Source organism: Passer montanus, unplaced genomic scaffold (assembly GCF_014805655.1).
Source record: "Passer montanus isolate IOZ18808 unplaced genomic scaffold, ASM1480565v1 scaffold38, whole genome shotgun sequence".
Classification (NCBI taxonomy): Eukaryota; Metazoa; Chordata; class Aves; order Passeriformes; family Passeridae; genus Passer; species Passer montanus.
The window spans coordinates 4,605,903-4,627,127 of NW_024368596.1; the positions used below are offsets into that span (position 1 = coordinate 4,605,903).

Consider the following 21,225-nt stretch of genomic DNA (forward strand, 5'->3'; position numbering starts at 1 on the left):
TTTTGTCTGATCCCTCTCTAGAGCCAAACCTACCCAGACAAATGGAAGTGTCTTTGGGTTGTGGGGTTATTAGCAGGTAGATTCCCAAATGGTTATCAAGATCAAAGGTTGGAGAACAGTAAAAGTTGTTATTGAAATGTTTTATTTGAAAAACAATTTAATTAGTTATTTGTGTGTGAACTGTTCATGTGTTACTTAGTGGATGATAAAGAATGTCACTACTATGATTAAAAAAACTCCATCAAAGAGTTGGATAAATGTGATGGTAATGGTGACATGAGGAGAGATTTGGATCTGATTTTGCTTTATTTAAATAGTAGTTTATTCTCCCATCTTATGAGCTAAGTGCAGGAACAGAAGCTGTAATATGGAGCTGTGAGCTATTTCAGCCTGGACATGATGTGTAGTACAGGAATATTTTTCTGCTTGCTTTTAGGAATCCCTGGAAATGCTGGGCTGAGAGGAGCCCCTGGCCCACCAGGACCCCCAGGACAGCCAGGATCTGTTGGATTCCCTGGAGCTCGTGGAACAGTGGGACCTAAAGGTAGATGTGCAATCTGCACATGGGAGGAGGATTTGGGTCAGAAAAGCAGTGTTTTGGCCAAGTGCCTTGGGCAGGCAGCATGTGATGGGCCAGCTGTGCGTGGGAAAGGGCTCCCTCTTGGCAGCCTTGTGAGGCACCAGCTGCTAGGAATGAGCAGAGCAAGGGCTGGAAAGGGAGGGGCTTGCACTTGGTTTGAATCACTAATGGGTGTTCATGGAGGGTGAAACTGGAGAGAGCAGTGGGAAGGGTTTCTGTGAAGGGCACTTGTGTGAAGGAAGACTTTACAGCTTTATGTACTGTGTTCACTTATGTGTTCCCAATGTCTCCTCAGGCTTTCATGGATTTCCAGGTTTAAATGGTCTGAATGGCTTGCCAGGCACAAAAGGGTCTCCTGGAACACCAGGTAAAGAAAATGTGTGATTGCTAGGGAAATATATAACTGACCCACCATGAGAGCACTGTTTCCCACAAAATTCCCCTACTTCACCCAGCTCTGGCTTTAATTATGACCAGAAGAAAAACCTCAGGATACTGAATGTGCATTAACTAACTCTTCTTCAATGCCAGTAAGAACAGGATGCAGCCTGTGAAGTTGAAGAGCTTTTCTGGTGGTGATTCTCCTTGAATTCCTGAAGGATTGTGTCACTTCTGGAAAACTAATAGAGTGAAATCATAAAACTCTTTCTAATGGATGTTTGATTTGAGCAGGGCAGCACCAAATGCTTGCTTTGAATTGGACTTAGCAATGAACTGTTGCTGTACAGCTTTTCAGAGTCCTCCATTATATAGAACTCAAGGAAGGCATCAATAAAATCAGAAACTGATTTCTTTGATTTGTTTCCAGATTCTGCTTTTAGGGAGATTTTGCTGGACTTTTTAATATTTTGAATCATATGAAATGGAATGCAGTTCTGTGTTGCAAATAGGGTTTTACTGAAGTAAAGAAGTGAAGAAAGATCTTACCAAAAAGACTTGCTAAGTTACAGTCATGTTGTAAAGTAGCAGCTAAAATTTGTGGCAGCTGTTTTATGCATGAAAATTGATAGACTTCATGTGTACAACTCAAACAATACCTGTGTTTTCTTTGTTTAAAACATTATCAGAAGGCAATGATTTGCAGCATTTAGATCCTCCACAATTTATCTGAGAGAGCTGCTTTTAGTGTATACTCTTGCCAGAGTGGTATTCTGAACATCTCCCTGCAGCTTTTCAGGGAGCCTCTGTCCTGCACCACTTGTGCCTGTGTGCATTCTGCAGCAGTCTGTGCAAACTGAACTCCCTCCCTGTGTTGCAGCATGAAGCCACGAGGTTATTTAAAGACTAGAACCTTGAGTCTGGTGTGTCCTAGTGAGAGACACAGCATACAGGCTGGCAGCAGATCCTGTCACAGGACTGCTGTGTTCCCATTCTTGTGCAAGAGCTTGTGGGGAGACCAGAACAGTCATGTGCTCTTCTCTCAGCATCTCACAGATTGTTTAAATTCACTCTGCACAACCAGAGTAACATGTGAGGCACCAAATCACCAATTCCAGCTGCTCTCCTGAAAACACAGAGACAGTAGTAAATGGCTAGTTTTTAAATCACCCCTCATTTTGTGTAATAATTTGACTGTCATTAGGCAATTTGAATAGGCTCTCTTATCTTTGTTAACCATGTTTAATTAGGTCTGAGTGAAGCTGGACTGAAAGGACCTGCAGGTCTCCCAGGTACAAAGGGTGAAGAAGGCTCTCCAGGCTTGGGCAGAGGAGCTGCAGGATTCCCTGGACCCAAAGGCTCATCAGGAGACATGGGTAAATACTGATGTTCTGAAAGCAGGATGTATTGCAGCTGAGGTTAATGGGTTGCATGGTCAGCAGAACTCCCAAAGAAAATTCCTGAGGCCTCAAAGGTGGTTAGAAGCTTGACAGGCAAATGTGAAATCAGTGATGTTGCTCTGTATTTTGAGAAACAGTTGGTTGCACAGTTCTGAAAGTATCTATATCACTCCTGAATAGCACAATATGTGTTGTTTTCCTCCTGTAGTGAGATGTCTCTTTGTTCTCCTCAATATAAATGCTCCCCAGCCACTGCTTCTGTCAATGTCTGTGAAGATCCATGAAGACCTTTGGTTGTCCCTCACTTTATGTTTCTTATTCTAGGTCCCCCTGGTCCTGTGGGGCTGCCTGGCCTGCCAGGAACACCTGGAGTTTCTCTTCCATCTGATATACGGGGCAGACCTGGAGATGCTGGTGTTCCAGGCACAGATGGGAGTTCAGGTGTGTGTGGTTTGGAAGCTTTGCCACAGTGGCACTGGTACCATTCAGTACCTCACAGCCTTGTTGGAGAGGCTGAGACTCCAGCTTTTCCCCACACAGAAAGAAATGCTGGGGATATCCCAGAATTTAATTTACCTCAGAAACAGATTTTGTCAGTTAACTCTGTTGTCTCTAGGTTTTCCAGGTCCTCCAGGACCACGAGGGCCCCCTGGCCCAGCTTCTGACCAGGGGGACACAGGAACTCCAGGTTTCCCTGGTGTTCTTGGCTTGCGAGGCATTAAGGGTGACGTGGGACCCACTGGTCCAATTGGACTCCCCGGAGCATCTGGATTCAAAGGTAATCTTGCCTTGAAAGGGCCTGGGGGTGGTTAGGCAGCTGTCATCTTGACAGTAGGAATGGTTGTTAGGAATGGTTGTTGGGTGGTTAGTGTGGCCTCCTCAGTCAGGTGTAACAGCTGAATTTGATGTCTCAACCTTTCCTTTTGGCTTCTGCAGCTTTTACCTACTGGCTTCAAAAGCAGCAAAGTGGGGCCAGCTCCAGGTGTTCTCAGTGTGTCCCTAATTATCTTTTTCCTGAGTAGATGGTGTCCACCTGCAATGTTGCTGTGCTTGTTGACCCACTTGTGCTCTCTAGGCAAGGACTGGAGTTGCTGTTTCATCCCACCTGTCCTGTATGCTCAAAGGCATTAGTGTGGTGGATTTAGGTCTCAACGGGAGGATTGTAGGAGTTCAGAGATGTTCTGGGCTAAAGCAGGGAGCATGTTGATCTCTCTTTGGTCTGTAGAAAGGAGGCCAAAGAGCAGCTGCACACAGAGACTCCAGGAGCAAGGTTTGAGGGACACCACACAACTCAAAGCCAGGGCAGGATGGAGAACCACTGCCAGATGAACAACTGTCTGCTGTCTTTGTAGGCTGGCAGATCCATCCCTCTGTGCTGTGCATAGAGATGGATTTCAAACAGTAAAGATGTGTATTCTCCAGTCCCTGTCCCTGGGCTACCCAAGGAAGGGGAAGAGTACTTTCAATAAAGTACAGCTAGGTAGCAGTGGAAATCCTTGTTTTGAGGCTCTCCAGGCACTGTGGATGTGAAATTGGGCACAGACTGCCTTGAGGGCTGTGGTCCCCTCCATCTTGGAGCCCCAGTGCTGTTGCTGTCATCAGTGAGAGCCACAGCTGTGGGTCAGAATTAGTGCTTAGGCCCAGTCTTAGCTGTGTGTCTTTGCAGGTGCAAGAGGTGAGCCTGGCCTAATGGGGATGCCAGGTAAAGATGGGCCTCCAGGGGATCCTGGTTATGCTGGGCTGAAAGGTGAAATGGGCCCTCGAGGTGAGTGCTGGAGGATTTAATAAGCTGTTATTTATTGCACCTGGTTTGGGCTGGGGATGACTTCAGAGCTCCCTTGATGGGCTTATTTGGGAGACTCTTGATTTCTTAGAGACTGAACTAAGTTAGAAGGAGCTTGACATACCTTTTATAAGATTCTCAGTGCTGTTGTACAAAGGTGGTCTTAATTTCACATTTTTCTCCTTTGTGTCAGGATCTGTAGCATCAAATCTGTATGTTTTTTGTGGGGTACTTACACATCCTTTGCCCCATGTGCAGGTCTCCCTGGCAGACCCGGGGCTCCAGGAGTAACCCCACAGCCAGAAGAAGTCACAGCCCCTGCAGGATTGCCTGGTCTGCCAGGAATTGATGGTGTTCCTGGCTTTGATGGAGATCCTGGATTCCATGGCCCAGTTGGAAAACCAGGTAAAAAGTACACTCAGATCACCAAAATGCTGTTCTTCTGGAAGAAAAAACACTATTTTATCAAATGTACCAGGAATGTTTACAGTTTTTTTTTTTTTTTTAAACACTATTTTATCAAATGCATCAGGAATGTTTACAGTTTGGTTTTGTTTTTTTTTTTTTTAATTAAGGAAAGAATTCCATCAAAATGTAGACAAATATAATATATATAAATATAATGCTGCATTTTTAACCATGTGTGATACTCAGCTGCACCTCTTAATCCTTTTACAGACAACCAGATCAGGTGGACTCTCTTTTGTAGGTGGCTGTTTATAACCACAGCTGGTGAAGAGTGAGCCCTTGGCATGGCTGCTGACATCTTATTTCCCTTCTGGAATAAGATTCCAGGAGTCAAAGCAATAGTATGAGGAAATAATGATACTAAAAACTGTGTTTTATTTCAGGCCCAAAAGGTTTGCCAGGAAGGTCTGGTTTGAAAGGACGTGATGGCTTACCTGGAACTCCTGGCATAGCTGGGGATCCAGGACTTTCAGGTGCCCCAGGACCACAGGGATTTGAAGGTGATTTTATGATTTGGGGAGCACAGATCAAAAAGAAGCAAACAGTAGAATTGTGTTTGCTTACAGCTTCTGCAGAGACACTCCCCAACACCCAGTTACCTTAGGAAAACCAGGGGATTTCTATGGTATTGTCTTGTATCTGTAATGAAGAAAATTTAATCTTCAGTGAGGAAAGTTCTGTCACATGTCCTTGTTGGTGTCACAGCAGGACATTCAAACCTTTTGGTTTAAATGTTTTGTGGGTGTGGGAATGATCGCAAAGATCTAGAAGAGTGATATAGTACTCACAGTAACCATAGGTGTAAGGCTTAGATAGGAGAGGAAAGGCACAGTGAGAAAGAAGAGGAATATCCTCAAGGAAAGTGCTAGAGCAAAAATGAATGAATTAGGTTTTGGTTGGTGCTTTGAGATCCTCAGAACTACTGTACTGTGAGATATACCTAACACACTGGCACCAGAGTTGTTGGGCAAAGAAAAAGAACTAAAAGTGGAGGGGAGTGGGTGGGTGGTGCTGTGAAATGGCTGCTTTTGGAGCTGTTAAGTCTAGTAATTCACATAACACCCATATAGCTCATTGTACAAGACTGCCATAAGCAATGCCAGTGGGGTACAGAGCCAGCTGGTGTCCCCACTGTGCACTGGTTCTTCCTCTGTCTCCCAGGTGCTGCGGGGAAGCCGGGCCCCCTCGGTTTGCCGGGCATGCCCGGCCGCAGCGTGGGCGTTGGGTACACCCTGGTGAAGCACAGTCAGTCAGAGCAGATCCCCCCGTGCCCCATTGGGATGAGCAAGCTCTGGGATGGCTACAGCTTGTTGTATGTGGAGGGGCAGGAGAAGTCACACAACCAGGATCTCGGTGAGTTGAAAGAAGTCTCTCAAGAATGAGCAACACAAACTAACATTTTAAAAGCCATCCTCCATGGCAGTGCAGAGGGCTGTAGTGGAGCTGGTGGCAGCTGGCTTGGCCAGATCCGCACTGGGAGCAGTGTCCCTTATGCCATCCTCACCAGTAAATGTTGGTATGTATGGCTTGGAGTCTTTGGCAGGTGCTTGGTATGACTGCTTCTCTGATTCTTCCAGGTTTTGCTGGCTCATGTTTGCCTCGCTTCAGCACCATGCCTTTTATTTACTGCAACATCAATGAAGTGTGCTACTATGCCAGCCGAAACGACAAGTCCTACTGGCTCTCCACCACTGCTCCCATCCCCATGATGCCTGTGGACAGCCTCCAGATCCCACAGTACATCAGCCGCTGCTCTGTGTGTGAGGCACCTTCCCAGGCTGTGGCTGTGCACAGCCAGGACATCACCATCCCACAGTGTCCCCTGGGCTGGCGCAGCCTGTGGATAGGATACTCCTTCCTTATGGTAAGGACACTACTGCTGGTGCAAAGGCAGCTTCAGACATTTTGATCTCTCCTCTCTGATGAGGTCACTGAGACAGGGTTCTGTGAGTTACAGGAACCTGGAACCCTGTCTCATGTTGCCTCAGTGCATTTCTTCATCAGCTGAGTTGCTGTAGCTCTGAGTTTGTCGTGTTTAGCACCTGCCCTGATGAGTTTTGGTGCTAACACTGCTGCCTAAGTTCTGTATCACCAGAGATGTTTGTTCTTCAAACCTTTAAATGTAGAAACAGTAATTCAGCTACAGTATTGACTTAATCCTCTTTCTCAGTGGAAAAAGTTTTCCATTGCACTCTCCTAGAAGCTTATTAGTGTAAGACTATTAGAAAAACATGATGTCAGCATTATTGTTTCCAAATTTTCCCATCTTCAAGTGAAAACCTGGTTTTCCATTATTCCAGGTCTGCATATTCAGCCTAAGTATGTTCCTTTGCTCTTTGCCTGACTCAAGAGACAGATACACATAGCCAGGGTATAATTTTGGTTGCCTGTTCACCTCCTTCTGTTCCTTTGAGCTCACTCCCCTTGCCATCTTCATTTCAGCACACGGCGGCGGGGGCGGAAGGCGGAGGCCAGTCCCTCGTGTCACCGGGCTCCTGCCTGGAGGATTTCCGAGCCACGCCGTTCATCGAGTGCAATGGTGCTCGGGGAACCTGCCATTACTTTGCCAACAAGTACAGCTTCTGGCTGACCACGGTGGAGCAGGAGCAGCAGTTTGTCAGTGCTCCTCCCTCAGAGACTCTGAAAGAGGGGCAGCTTCGGACTCGCGTCAGCCGCTGCCAGGTGTGCATGAAGAACTTGTAGTAACAGAAGTGCAGTTATGGGAACGGCCTTTGTTACCCCACAGTAGGCATCACTGACTGGAGAAGGGTAAATTCACAAACCTCTTTTGTGTGTGTTTGATGGGTGAATCAAGACAGCCAGAACTCTACAAAAATCAAGTTTCAAGTCCAGGAATTTGTGCGCAGAGGAGGGAAAGACAAGACCAGTGTTCTGAAACAATTTTTTAAATGAAACATGGTGCTATATTTTTACTTTGATTTTTATTTTCCCCCCTCCTTTGTGGCTACCTCAGAAAGTCTCAGTGAGTTCCTTACTCAGACTGAAGAGCAGCTGACACCTCGTACCACTCCTCTGTCTGAGGCACATCCAGTTGTCACCCAGAGAGACTTTGCCAAAGCTATGCTTAATTAGTGCCTTTGCAAACAGTATTTGGTCTAGTGTGAGGGAGTGGAGAATCATTCTCTTGTGAAACACAGAACTAGATAAAATTTATCAGGATATGCTGGGTGACTTGGACACACTATGCACTAATGGTTGATAATGGATTTTCTTAGAAAAATTGAAAAATGAATGATTTGCTTTGCTTATTACACAGATGGAACATTCTTTCCTCCAGTGGCAGGTAACCAGCTCTAATCCAGCCTGCTATCCACAGCTGACCTTAATGCAATTTTTCATGTGAAGATAAATCCAAAACACCTCTACCATTTTTCGTTGCTTTCTACTGAAATATATTCCAGGTCTGTTGCCTTCAAGGCCTGTGCTTATCTCCTTGCAGCCACTGATATGCAGCCGTACTTCATTAGCCAACATTTTATTACTCTGAACATAAATTTCCTTTCTGAGGCAGCTTTGGCACACTTATTTTCAAGCTTATTATTCAAGCTGTGTGTGTTTGAAAAGTAGAGCCTTTACTAGCTGGCATGCAAGCTTATGCAGATCCCGGAGTAGGCACCCATGGGATGTACATTTTTTACTCCTGCAGTCACCATGTGTTGTATACTGCTTCCTCTGGGCTCCATTGCTTTAAGTTTAAAAAGTTTGTATCTCTACTGTATGCACTATTAACTTTCCTTCAGGGCGTAATTAAAGAGAAGTGCCACTAATTGGATTTTCCTTGTATATTTTAGGGGAAACCCATGACAAAGGTATGGTTATACCTATAATGAATTCATTCAGTAGGACTAGAGTTATTCCCATTAACCTCTCTGGAGTGAAGCGTGTGAAATCCTTGTCTAGTGCCATTCCAGGACATTTCAAAGCAGTGCCTTGCAAATACACTGTCACCTTGCCTTAAAAAGCTTTAGGACAAAATTATTCAGAAAATTATTATTAATGGACGACTGAGACATTATTTTAAGCAGATACTAATCAGTAAATATGAAAGTATTACTTGCATAACACATTGTTATCTTCACAGATGGAGGCCAGAGCTCTCCAAGTCTTGGAGTTAAACCACACTAGAGATGGGGAACAATGTAGTCTTTCATCTCTCTTATTCCTAATTGTGAAAGATCAGTAACTGCTTTGGATGTATTTTGCAAGTTTCTTGAAGGCATTTTAACACTCCTCAGCAGCAGTCCTTTCCTGCAGATATCCAGTCTAGTTCCTAGCTGTCCTGGCACAGAGACAGCATGTTGGATTTACATCCTGGCTTATGCACATGAAACTTTAAAACATTTGTGTGCACAGAGCAAAGCTCAAGACTTCTGAAAAAATCACAGATAACTTAGTACAATGAAATTTTTAGCCACTGGGTTCCCATGGTGCTACAAAGAGTCTGGTTGGCCAGGTCTTTTATCTGCAGGGACTTGGCTTTATTTTTGAACATGACACATGCAAACACAATTAATTTATTCCCCAGGATCAGAGCTTTATGCATTTTAAGCAGTACTGCCTTTAGAGAGCAGCTTCTCTTGAAGTAACCAGCTCCACTGCTCTGTGCAAGGTTCCATGCAGTTCCAGCAGCCAGTCCCTGTCAGGTGCAGGGAGCAGGAGTTCCAGTCACCAGCTGTTCTGCCATCAGCCCCTTTTCCAGCTGTTTACCCCCGCCCAGAATCCTTCAAGAGCTCAGCAAGGCTCAGGCTTCTCTCTGAAGACGCTGAGGGTGGCTTGGGGAATGAGCAATGGGTACTCCACTGAGGGTATTTCGATTATTTTTGTAGCAGGTACTGCTCAAGACTGAGCATTTCAGAGCAAGGGCTCATTTTAACTTTTTGTCTGTGGGGAGGAGAGGGCTGCAACTGATGTCATAAGCACAGTAACTTCATGTATTAATGAAAAAGAAATACTTAGTTTATAAAAACCCCTAAACCTGTGCAGCTAATTCATGGAGAGGGGAAGAAAATGATATTTTTCCCATGTATAGTTTCCAAACCATGGCTAATAAACATGAATGAACTGTGCCCAGGTCATGACTATTTTCTTGGAAATCACACTGGCCCTCATTCAGAAGTGCAAGTGAGAGGAGACAGCATTCAGGATTTCTCTACATGGTCATTTATTTCTGAAGATGAAAGTGTGTGACTCACATCCATTGCACTATCGTGACAAAGTGATCAGAATGGGGACTGTGGTAGCAAAAAGGAACTGTAGAATTAATTAAAAGATCTTTGCCTTTATTCTGAGCTGGTTTTCTTATAGCTGCTACAGAGATACTCTTTCTAAAAAGAAACAAAACTGCATCCCCTCTGCTGATAAAACTGGAGAATTAAGGCACTTTTACCAAAACCGATTTCAAAAGGCAACAAGTCAAAACCCAACAATTAAGTAATTTGCATATGCCTATATATTAAGTTTTAAAATAATCTGGGTTATATTTAGTTGACACAAACAAAGTAACAAAATATAGCAGCATACAACCTATGAAAAGCTTAAGAAATTTATTAGATGCACAGATAAAGTGCAGTAACAGAGATACTCGTGTAAATCTTTTTTAAAATAAATAAGGTACAGTTAAACCACCTTTGACTCACTTTAGCTCCGAAAGAAAAGTCAGCCTAAGTTTTAATGATTGAACTTTAAGGTCAAGGTGAAATATATCATAACTATAACAGTGGTTGTGATCTGTATCAACTATTTGAGGCTCCTGTTCCTCTTGAGGTCTCCCAGAAACAGGAAGGCTATTGCAAAATGGATACGTTAGACATAGTTCCTTTCACAGAAACATTTTTGTCATAAAGTGTGGTTGCTCAAATACATGTTAAAATATTTAACAAGGAAACAATTTTCTCCTGATCCAGTTGATCTTTTAAACAAGACAATGCATTTTTTCTATGATGCAGCCCACAGGAAGGAACAGAAGTAGACATCCTCCTTAGCTGAAGACTCTTGCTTTAAGAATGAAACTATTGCATTATATGAGAGCAAGAAATACCCATTTTGTGTTATTCCTCTCTCCAAACATACAGCCCACTGACAGACTCATTTTTACCTTAATCTCAGAGGTCCATTTGTCTTCAAGAAAGACACACATTAAAAAGAAGTTCCCTTTCAGGGTCTTATAATAAAATCTTTCAGTGCCTTTCCATCTGGGGAAGCTCTTTGACAGAAGGAACTGTCCCTGTAGGAGTTTTGGATGATACCAGGTGTTTGTGCTCTGTTATCCATGATTTCAGGCACTTTTGGGCTAACATGGCTGTGTAATTTATGTCAATGCAATAATACTAGCAATATGTTCAATACTCAGAAGGGTCACCACAGTTTCCTTCATACACTCAGGATTTCAAATTCTTCTTCCAATTCAAATAGCTTGTCAGTAGATTCAATGAGTTCTGAAAAATAAATTAAACTATTTAGAATGTAAAGACATGTCTGATTTTGTTTACTAAAAAACCCTCAACCACCCCCCCCCCCCCCCCCCCAATCCTTTTGACATGCTGCCTTTGAAATATTTTCAAAGATTTAAAAATATATTGTGCTAACACTTGTAAATTGGACATGGCCTGTTTGGATAACTGATACTCTGTAAGAGTAAGGCATTTAATGATGCAGTGATTGCTTGATCCTCAGGAAAGCCCAGTTATTCCACCTGTGGTGTTCTGCTGGTGGCTGAGGAGCCCCACTCTGTGCCCAGCAGCACTTCCAGTGGTACCACACCTGCTCCTGTGGTTGTCACTTCTGGCTTGCTTGGAGGTATGAAAGGAGGCCAGTGGGGTGGGTGCTTCTGGACCAGCTCAAACATCCGTAGGCTCTGCTGCTTTAGAATCTCCTGAGGACAGAATACAAACACAAAACTGCCTGCTTAACTGAAAACATTTTTAATACTGTATATCTGTCAATGAACAAAAGCTGTAAATTCCTGTTAGGTCAGGTACCTGCCATCATGAATCACAGCTTCACAGATCTCTAGTATTGTCCTACTTGAAAACACACCTGCAAGATGGATCTCTTAAACTCCTACAAGTTATCAGTGCATTATAATGAGCTTTTATACATCTATAATTTTGTTTACATGGAGCAAACACATACAAGAACATACTTCTGCCTTTTCAAAGTAAATTACTTGCTTGGACTTCCATGTGTTTAAGTTTTCTGTTGATCAATGGGAACAAAACCCAGATCTATATTCAAAAAAATCCAACAGAATTTGGAAGACAGGTTTTGATCAGGAGAAACAAGTTATTATTGAAGCAAAATTTCACTGCTATCAGTGAGCTCCATCATAGCCTCTGCTTCAGTTATTTGCAAACTGCTTTCTGTAGCCATTTTTTAAATAAATGCTTTTGGTTGGTGGTACTTCATATTCACATTCCTGTTGCTTAATATTCCAGCTGCTTGCTGTTTCTCAGTAAATGACTTAGGTATGAGACACTAACACAGTACTGCTAACAGAAGACACACTCAGGAAGGGGGTGTATGCACTTGTTCTCCCAGTGCCAGGAACCAGGGTTGCAAAATGCTGAAAAGCTCCATCAGCAGTGTCAGCTCTCCCTGATTCCCTGATCATTAGTGCCACCGTCACTGGGGATCATTTCACTTGCAGGCTGGGAATTTCCATTAACCAAGAAAAGAACAGCATCCATTACTTCATACAGAGCAAAGAAAGATCGTAGTATTACCTTTTGTACAAGACTACACCAGTTATCAAAATCACATTCTTCTTTGCAAAAGAAGCCCTAAGGAAAGAATACACACAGTAATATTAAATACAATATGAGCAAAGATGCTGTGGTATCTATGTATGGGTTAGATCTCAAGTGACAATCACCCATAACCCAACCAAAGGACACTGGCACGAGATCAGACTGAATTTCTTCAACTACCACAGTATTTTTGTGAGCTATACTGGATTACTTCTACAAGTAATTTCACCTGAAGATTTGTAGATTAAATAAAACAAGCTCAGGTAAGTATCTTCTCAAGAGCAACTAACACACAGATAATAGTGATGAAAGAAAATAAGGAAACCTGACTTTCAAACTACTTCTTGGAAAAAGTTTATGTTGCCCAGAAAAAAAACTTAATTGGCTCCCAGGATACAAACAGTTGGTCTCCTGCTTGAGCTGAAATTAATGTATCCTATGCAGTTAATATGTAAACTACCATGTGTTGGATTTTAGATTGCAGAAGACTGCCCTGTGATATTGACTCTGATCAAGGAAACGTTGCTGCTCTTACCAACACACAGAGGTATTGCTTTGAACAAAGTACACACATTTATTATTTTCTAACACCTACTAAAGCTACTGAAGGGTCCAAATTCATGATCTTCATTCTGTGTGGGGCTTGCTGGCAGTGGAAGCTCTGGTCATCAACTGTGCCATTTTCTTCTGAATCTACAAAACTCTGAGTGGTGTGAGGGTCCAAGTAGATCAGCTCATTGCCTGGAGGGGTAAAATCCATATGGTGATAACAAGCAAGAAGCAGTAATAAACACTTATTCCATGCAGACTTGTAAAACATAAATGGGATTATCAGCACAGTCTGTATCTCAACTCTCTAGCTAGGGAGTCTTTAAGAGAACTAGAAAGGCAGGCACAACAGTATCCCACAGGGCATTTAGTGTAATTTTCCACTGTTACCTTTTAGGGTAGATTTTTTTTGTGATTTTTTTTCTACCTTTGTCACATACTTTCCTTTATCTACATGAAGTCCAGTACATTTTTTAAAATCTCAACTGCAGTAATCCCTAACATTCCTCAAATCAAAGATACAGGATGACCACAAATCCAATCTGTAATCCCATTAGGCATTCACCCAGAAATTGAGCAAATAAGTCTGACTAAAACAGCTCAGGTTTTACAAAAGAAAGAACAAAATATCCAAGAAGTTACGAATCAAACCAGGGTAAAATATCAAAGGCTGAATCTAGGATCAACTATTGCATTAATTAATAAAGACATGGAAGAAGGTGAAAGACATACTGCTTTGAGAAAAAATTGAAAAATATGAGACAATAATTTAAGAAAGCCCGGAAACAAAAGAATAAAACAAGACACTCTTCACTAGAAAGTATTAATGATTAGAAAAAATACAGTATTTAAGCAGCAGTGACATGTGACACCTGTTGAATGCTATGAACTTTTCTTAGTGTCTTGTTCTTGCTTATATCATTCCATATTTTTATATCAAGCCTTGCTGCTTCTTTTCTGTTCCTATAAGGATGGTCTGATACTGTTCCTGAAGTGTCTGTTTCTTCTTCTCCATTCTTATGCTTAAAATGCTTACTGCCCCTTCCCAAAGAAAATCCTTTCTCTTTCAGTCATAGGGATATTTGGAGTAAGTTTCTTTCTTCCTTACCTAAAAATCCTATAAAATAATAGGCATTATTGGGTTTCCCTCCTAATGCTCCCAAAGACTGTGGCATCTTAAAGCATTCCTAGGAGTCCAAAGAGAGAAAAATTAAATTGATTTGTTTATTGATATACCAGATACCTGAACTTTTTCACACACACAAACAAGTCACTGAGGAATGCCTTACTTTAAACGCATCAATATACACTGGGTTGATGTGATTAATCCCTAGCCGGAGAGGGATAATGAGCAAGAGGGGCTTCCAGCCTGGGCACAGTCCTGCTGTGTTCTTGTTTTGGCCAAGAGCACTTCTGTGCAAATGTGCACTGCTGTGGGCAACGCTGCTGCTCTGCGCAGGGGACCAGCACATCTTCTCTGGGGGAATGAGAAGAGACAGCAGTGAATGCACACAGGAACGCACAGCAGATCTTTCAGTCATGAATTAAATTACTTTTCCAGACAGCTTTTTAAAGCTCCTGTTTTAAGACAAAAGGAGCAGGGTGTGGAAATCCTGACTATTTAGTAGAAATAATTCTGGCAGTCAGAGTATGTGCTGGCACATTAGTGAGACATGAGAAAAATGAGGGGATGAATGTTTAAGACTGAAGTTACATTTACTACTCGCAGTATTAAAGTTGTCAAGCTTTGCCTGGGAGATGATATAGCAGGGAGGGAGCATTAGAAACTCTTCAGGGAACTCTTCCCTTCCAGTGATGTAGACAAAATAAGCAGAAGTAGAGACTAAAGTAGAACCAAGCTGTGCTAAATACCACTTGTAAACCCACCCTTCTTACAGTTTTAAGTTGAAAATGGGCCACACGTTTCTGAGGGATCTGCCCTTCATTTCCCTTTTGCCTGACAAAAGCAAATTTCTGGCAAACTCTATATTACAAGCAATTTTCTGTATTTTTACATATTGCAGCTTCATTCCATTTGCTGGAGTAGGATTTAAGGTAGCACAGACCAAACTCCACCTTCTCATCCACATGGTATGTGAGTTGGTCACCAAAAATGCCTCACTGTTCCATGCTAACTTTACTTTTGGAAACCTCAAACCTGAGTATCCATTTCCTTTATTCCTTTCATTACCCTGGGAACAAATAGGGATGGTGCCAAGACTTTGCTCATACTTAGATACATTCAGGAGAGTGAATTCAAATCAAAAACTGTCACCAAGGAAATACTCAGAATCACCAAATCATTTATGCCAGAAAAGACCTTTAACATCATCAAATCCAACCACTACCCTAATATTCCCAGAAGCAGCTTGTCCAAACAACTACATTTGCCATGAGCTTGAGCTACTCTTTGGTATCTGCTGAGACACTACAGCAGTCCTGCAAAAACCCGTTTCACTTACTGATGTCTTCGATGACCACTGTATTGTCCATAGATACATAAACTGCTAACGAGTTCCATTCATCAAATAAAGCAAGCTTCCTGGAAAACACAGAGGCAATAATTAATAAAAGCTTACTGGGACCATAAGGAGAGCTTTTGACTAGGACAGTTAAATGGTTCTTGAGTTAAAAAGTCACTTATTTGGAAAAAAAAATGTTGGCTTTTTTTAAGTCTCCATGTAATGAAAAGATAACTTTGAGTGTTTAACATATTTAGAGAAAAATAATAACGAGTGGTTCCAGGAAAAGCACACACACTTTACCATGTGAAAACTGTTTTGTCCTTTTGCCAAATGCAGGGATAGTAACAGCTCAACCACATAATTAGGCTTATTACTTTTTATTGCAATTAATGGATTCCGCTTTGGGAATGGTGCCTAACATCATGTAGAGAAGAAAAAAATTCCTATGCCAGTTTTTCCACATTACTCTGTGCTTAAGAAGTTCCACAAACTCAGTGGAACTATTTCAGGTTGTTAAAAGCCAGAGCAGATTCTGGCACCCAAAAGTTAGGAGGGTGACATAATAACACACAGGTTTCTGGATGTCACACAAAGTGACATCCAGAACTCTGGGGAAGGGAGATCTTAGGCTGCACAGGCAGTGTTGGTTGTCTCAAATAAGTCTGAAAAACTGGTATGTGAGTCATGTAGAATTTGTAAGGGAAAGGAGCTGGAGGCCAGAACATCCTTTAGCTCCTTTCTCTCTCCAGAACGTGTCTGTGCCAGGGCTGCAGCAAATGGCACCCAGGAGCTGCAGTCCAGCCTCCACATGAAATCTGGGACGTTCCCCTGTCCCTCAGCAAAGCCAGCTCCAGAGAGGCTTCCAGAGCAGGAGGAGCTCCCACGCTTCCTGCAGCAGCCTCGGGCAGCACTGCCTCAGCAGCCCCGGAGCACGTCCCGAGGGAGCCCCTGCCATGACTTACTTCAGTACTTGAGCAACTGTATTTGGTCCAAACCACTCTCCAATGGACTTCCCCTCTCCAACACCCATCTGCGCTGTTTTGGAAAGGGAAACACACAGGAAAAGAGCACAGAGAGGCTGGTCACAGCCTGTGTCACACAGCGTGGCCTGCTAATATCTCGACAAACACTCTAGAGCAAATGCAAGCTGTGTTTAGCAACAATTGTTTTCTCAATCTATACTCTTTTCAAAACTTAATGACTGCTAGTTCCCTCAGAAGAAGTTCCTAAACTGTAATGACAACGACAAATATGTCCTTACTTACAAATTACAGCAGTAACCTTTATGACTGTCTATTTTAACACTATCAACTCTGCTACCCCAAACCTGCACACTTTCAAGAGCTAGATTCTAGAATACAGATTTATTTAGGTCTTAGTGAATAATATTTCTGAATTATTATACTTTGTACCCACCTGCATACATTTTTATTTATATATTAAAATATACACTGTCTTCGCAATCAACTCTTAAAAATGCTTCATTAACTTACTTCAAATGAGAAACTTTCAACACCATAGGAATTTCAGCAGACAAAAGGAAGTAGATGTGTGTTCTTACCCATTTGATGGATGGAATAACAGCAATCTTTTCTATCCAGAAAACACCGTAATATTCTGTGATATTCTTCTGGTTGTTTTTTGTGTTTTTCCCATTGCCAGTCTTTCAGGAAAAAAGTTATACAGAGTAAAAAATAATGTTTTCATTGTACTGATCAGATTTCTAAATGGCCGAAAGCCATACAATGAGATCTTAAGAGATGATTCATCTCTAATATTTGCATTTTATTTAGAGATCCTAGAAGTCACACCTTGTTATTTATTATCAAGCTGTCCTTTATCTCACATGCTATTGTGTGAAAATTGGGAAACTAAAATAACATTGCCAACTGCAAGTATATCCTGAGTGATCACTGCTGGGAATTGATAGCTATTGCTCTATGTGAGCTTCCAAGACTATTTAAAACTATCTGTTCTGTTTGGACTTTATTAAATTTGCAAGCATTTGTAGGATAATAAGACTCATAATGCAAAATCCAAACACAGTGCTGGCCCTCTCCCACAGCAAAATCCAAACCATGGCTTTGCCACATGAGCTTCTGCTTCTAACATAAGGTAGTTACCTCACAGTTACTAACAGAGAAACAGATACACAGGGCTGATGCTATTTAGATCCATACTGCAAGTTCAAGGTCTGGTTTTCCTCAGGTAATATGTTTGTTTGCCTACTCTTTCAGTTAAATCTTTGCAATACCATTTTGTGTATTCAGTTATTAAAGTGGTAAATCCACAAATCATGCTGCCATAGAAACCATGACAAAAGAGCATAAGGATCACAGACCCAGGCACAGCAAGGTGTGTGACAGAAGAGTGACACACAGAGCAGATCCATGACAGTCACCCGTGGGACATGGGGTGTTAGCACAGAGTTAAGCAGGCACCAGTGGAGTCTGCTGTGGGTTTGGACTCAGGCTGATGATGGGTGAGTGGTTTGTGAAGTACTTTGTGTGGTGTCTATTACTCTGTCATTACTGACACCATCACCCTGGGCTAGCATTTTGGTGGCTATGTAATGAAAACAGGGGAAGAACTCAGACCCATGGTAGCAAGTTTTCCCTTGGCTTCAACTTGGGTATTCCTCAAAAAGATTTATAAAATAACAACCGTGGGATTCTCTATTTGTCCTTCCTCTGTTTTTCTTTCTCTGCTGAAGGCTGACATGATTTTGCCCCATCAGACAAGAATAGTTCACTAATAACTTTATCAGGGTATCACGGAAAGTTTCATTAATAAATTTAGGTTCTATGCTTTTATGGAAAATGACAACAAAAACAAAACAGCCTCCAAATAACACAAAAGTTGTCTCAGCAACAGTACTCACCTCTTCCTAAATGTCTGCAGATGAGTGCCTGGGCCAGCATCATCTGCCCACACCTCAGCATGCATCCCCAGCCCGCGTCAGACGAGGGGCCGGTGCCTCCTGGGGACAGAGGAGCTCCCATCAGCACGGGCTCCACTCAGAGAGAGCCCACAGCCAAACTCCAAGAGCTGTCCCACAGCTCCAGGCACTGAGCCAGCTCCTTCTCCCCACAGGGCTGGTGTCACTTCACTGCTTGCCCCACAAACATGAAGACACTTCACTATATACAGGTACAAGCAAACACTGCTTTTAACAGCTTTAATCTTTTGTTTGCACAGACAGCTAAATTATGATCAAAACGTTCTAGAACTGTAAAAATAACTTTTCAGTCCCCAACATCAACACTAATCCTGCTAATCCATAACCAGGCTGCTAGAATGCTGCATACTCACCAATAGGTGAAAACTTTCTTCTATACGTAAACCAGAGACGAGCACTTATATCCAACAATAACTTAGATTTGTCTGGAATAATTTTAAGAGGAAATAAATTATTAAAACAGACTTAAAACTGAAAAATTAAAATTATCCCTGTACAGTCAATATATAGAGTGCATGGAAGGCTCCTATAGCTTTTATGTACAAGACCCTTAATACTTAAAACATTTTTTTAGCAGTTTAAACACAGAGAGCTTTTGCTGACTGCTAATTAAAGTTAACTTATTAAGGATGAAATAATTATTAGCCAATGAAGTTTTACAAGGTGCTTGGAATGACTATGCCCAGCCTGAATGAAACAACTCTGGAGAACTACATCCTCAGGAAAGAGCTGGTAAAGCAGGTTAAGAGGTTCTACGTGCAAATCAACACGGAATTATACATTACCTCCAAACCCAACAGAATGTCATTTTAAGAAAATGTTAATGATGTTAAATTGAATTAAACCTCTTGTTTTTCTTGTTTGTTTAAACACATGCACTTACAGAATTCTCCAAAGAATTCATTGCTCTAACTTTTAGGCCATGTACTTATTTTCACTAAAATGCAGTATGTGCCATAGACTTATTGCTGTAATCTGAAATATCATTTTAGCTGCAAGTAACAGGCTGTGGACAGCATCCCTCATAGGAAAATGATATCAGTAAAGCTGAACATTTCCCAAAAGTTATATAAATATTTATTTCTGAGGCCCTGATGTTGTGAAGTGTTGAGGCTCACATCTGACAGCCTCTGCTATGAATGTGATCATATTGCATGAATTATAGTGGAAGCACATTTCTGTGGAAGTACATTTTGTTTCTGTACAGGAGGAATTCCACTGCTTACACCTGGTCTCTCACTGATGAAGAAGAAACTTTCCTCATGAGACATTCAGGGAACATAAGGAAATCAGGAGCTGTTGCTGCATGTGAAGCTATGAATATTCTACAGATGTTACAGATAATTTAATTCTAAAGATACCTGTATTTAGGTGATGCTGCCTTCCTAAAATCCACACTGGCTCATCAGTTTCTGGAAATTCTTCTAAGTAGTCTGACAAAATAGTGATCTGGTTTTCATACCTAGATAAAACTGAACAGGAATACACAAAATTCAAACTCCATTTTATCCCCTTATTCTTTTATGCACAACTTGAAGCTCTCAAACTGAACTGGTTTGCAGTAAGTCTTTACAGCCTTTGGGGCTTCTGAGCAGTTCTGCCAGCTGCTTTTAATTTGCTCTCTTAAAAGCTGTTCTGACACTGCAATAATCAATGCCTTGGTTTTTATTTAGAGCCTCAGTGAGCACTGAGAGAACACCAGGAATAACACCTTTCTAAGCAGTCTCACTGAAGCCAGTGACAGAAATTCAGGATGACTGCAGTGAGGATGAGATTTCATTCAAGATAATGAGGAAAGGAAAAAAAAAATAGGCACCACAGCTTGATCTGAAACGTAGAAAAAAAATACATATCAGAGTGATTACAGTCTCATGCTTAATGGAAAGCATGTGAAAAGTGTTAGCAAGACTGGGCTTTACTTTCCCAACTGGAGATTTGAAACACTTCAGGAAAAAAAAATAGATGTAATAATGTTATTATTCAAGACCACATCTATTTAGTGAAAAATAACAAATGATAATTAATACTACCAAAAGAAGACAGTCCAACTATTTTCTAGATCATTAAAATGCTGCTTTTTGGAAGAGTGCAACAACCCTTCAAGTGTAAAAAATAATGTAAAATCATAGAATGGAATCAAGTAAAGATTCCATTAAAAAAGTATACATTCCGGCAGTCAGCAGGGAGCTGCACCACGCTGCGGCTGGAGCCCCGGGCCAGCAGAGCAGGGCGAGCCGCGACACCCAGCGTCCCCGCGGGCAGCGGGGAACACCGGCCCGGCTCCTCGGGGCTGCCAGCCCGGCAGAGCAGCTCCTGCACCGCACCTCCGCCAGAACAGCCGTGCTCGCTGCACTTCCAGAGCAAATTATCTGGTTTTTACTCCAAAGACTTAGGACACTCTGGACTCCCGAAATCCAAGCGGAGGCACCCGCACCCCTTTCGCGGCGCCTCCCTGGCCCCGCTGCCGCACGGAGCGCTGGAGAAGAGGGCACCGCCAGGACTCCTTTCCCTTGCCGGGGTCTCCTTCCCCTTCCCGGCGCTCCCCGCCGAGCTGCGGCGCCTCCCGGAGCGGGGTGCCGGACCCGGCTGCGGCCGCCCCGGCCGAGCCCCCTCACGCCCGGGCCCCCGCCCGAGCCCCAGCCCCGTCTCCCGCCGCCGGGAGCCCCCTGGAGCCCCGGCCTGGCCCCTCAGCGCCGCGCCGCCAGCCGTGCCCGCGCCCCGCGCCCCTCACCGGCCTCCATCCTCCCGCTGTCACCATCCTCCTCCCCCTCGCCCCGACACGGAGGCACAACACGGCCGCGCCGCGGGGCGCCCTGGGAGCTGCAGTCCCGCCGCCGGCCGGGAGCGCACCGCCCCCGCGCCAGCGGGACTACAAAC

General features: G+C 42.9%; 2 protein-coding genes across 5 annotated transcripts in view; one reads left to right on the forward strand and one right to left on the reverse strand.

Annotated features, from left to right (window-relative positions):
- Positions 1–11,097, forward strand: part of COL4A6 (collagen type IV alpha 6 chain) — a 111,864-nt gene extending 100,767 nt beyond the window's left edge. For all 3 annotated transcript variants that reach the window (XM_039717566.1, XM_039717570.1, XM_039717571.1), the window contains 11 exons: positions 437–544; positions 876–947; positions 2,209–2,334; positions 2,683–2,799; positions 2,975–3,136; positions 4,025–4,123; positions 4,400–4,546; positions 4,993–5,109; positions 5,771–5,962; positions 6,187–6,473; positions 7,052–11,097. In XM_039717566.1, the coding sequence (XP_039573500.1) occupies positions 437–544; positions 876–947; positions 2,209–2,334; positions 2,683–2,799; positions 2,975–3,136; positions 4,025–4,123; positions 4,400–4,546; positions 4,993–5,109; positions 5,771–5,962; positions 6,187–6,473; positions 7,052–7,312 (1,688 nt within the window). In that variant the 3' untranslated portion in view covers positions 7,313–11,097. The remainder of the gene's footprint in view (positions 1–436; positions 545–875; positions 948–2,208; positions 2,335–2,682; positions 2,800–2,974; positions 3,137–4,024; positions 4,124–4,399; positions 4,547–4,992; positions 5,110–5,770; positions 5,963–6,186; positions 6,474–7,051) is intronic.
- Positions 10,157–21,218, reverse strand: ATG4A (autophagy related 4A cysteine peptidase). Of its 2 annotated transcripts, XM_039717581.1 has the most exons (13): positions 21,080–21,216; positions 19,710–19,820; positions 18,702–18,773; positions 18,271–18,369; positions 16,951–17,052; positions 16,352–16,424; positions 15,387–15,466; positions 14,214–14,401; positions 14,033–14,111; positions 12,971–13,116; positions 12,352–12,408; positions 11,390–11,501; positions 10,157–11,064 (listed from the first exon to the last, which is right to left on the reverse strand). In XM_039717581.1, the coding sequence occupies exons 1-13, from the start codon at positions 21,087–21,089 to the stop codon at positions 11,000–11,002; spliced, it is 1,194 nt and encodes a 397-aa protein (XP_039573515.1). In that variant the 5' UTR covers positions 21,090–21,216; the 3' UTR covers positions 10,157–10,999. The 2 variants fall into 2 exon arrangements, with proteins under 2 accessions (XP_039573515.1, XP_039573516.1); XM_039717582.1 differs by lacking the exons at positions 14,033–14,111; positions 14,214–14,401 and having other exon boundaries at positions 21,080–21,218.
- Positions 21,219–21,225: the final 7 nt, after the last annotated feature.

Excerpts from the sequence above, each read along its gene's own strand:
- ATG4A (XM_039717581.1), bottom strand. Across the intron at positions 14,402-15,386 it reads AGTGGTCATCGAAGACATCA|AGAAGATGTGCTGGTCCCCT; the intron begins GTAAGTGAAACG and ends TCATTCCCCCAG. Across the intron at positions 12,409-12,970 it reads TGGACCCTTCAGTAGCTTTA|GGCTTCTTTTGCAAAGAAGA; the intron begins GTAGGTGTTAGA and ends TTCTTTCCTTAG.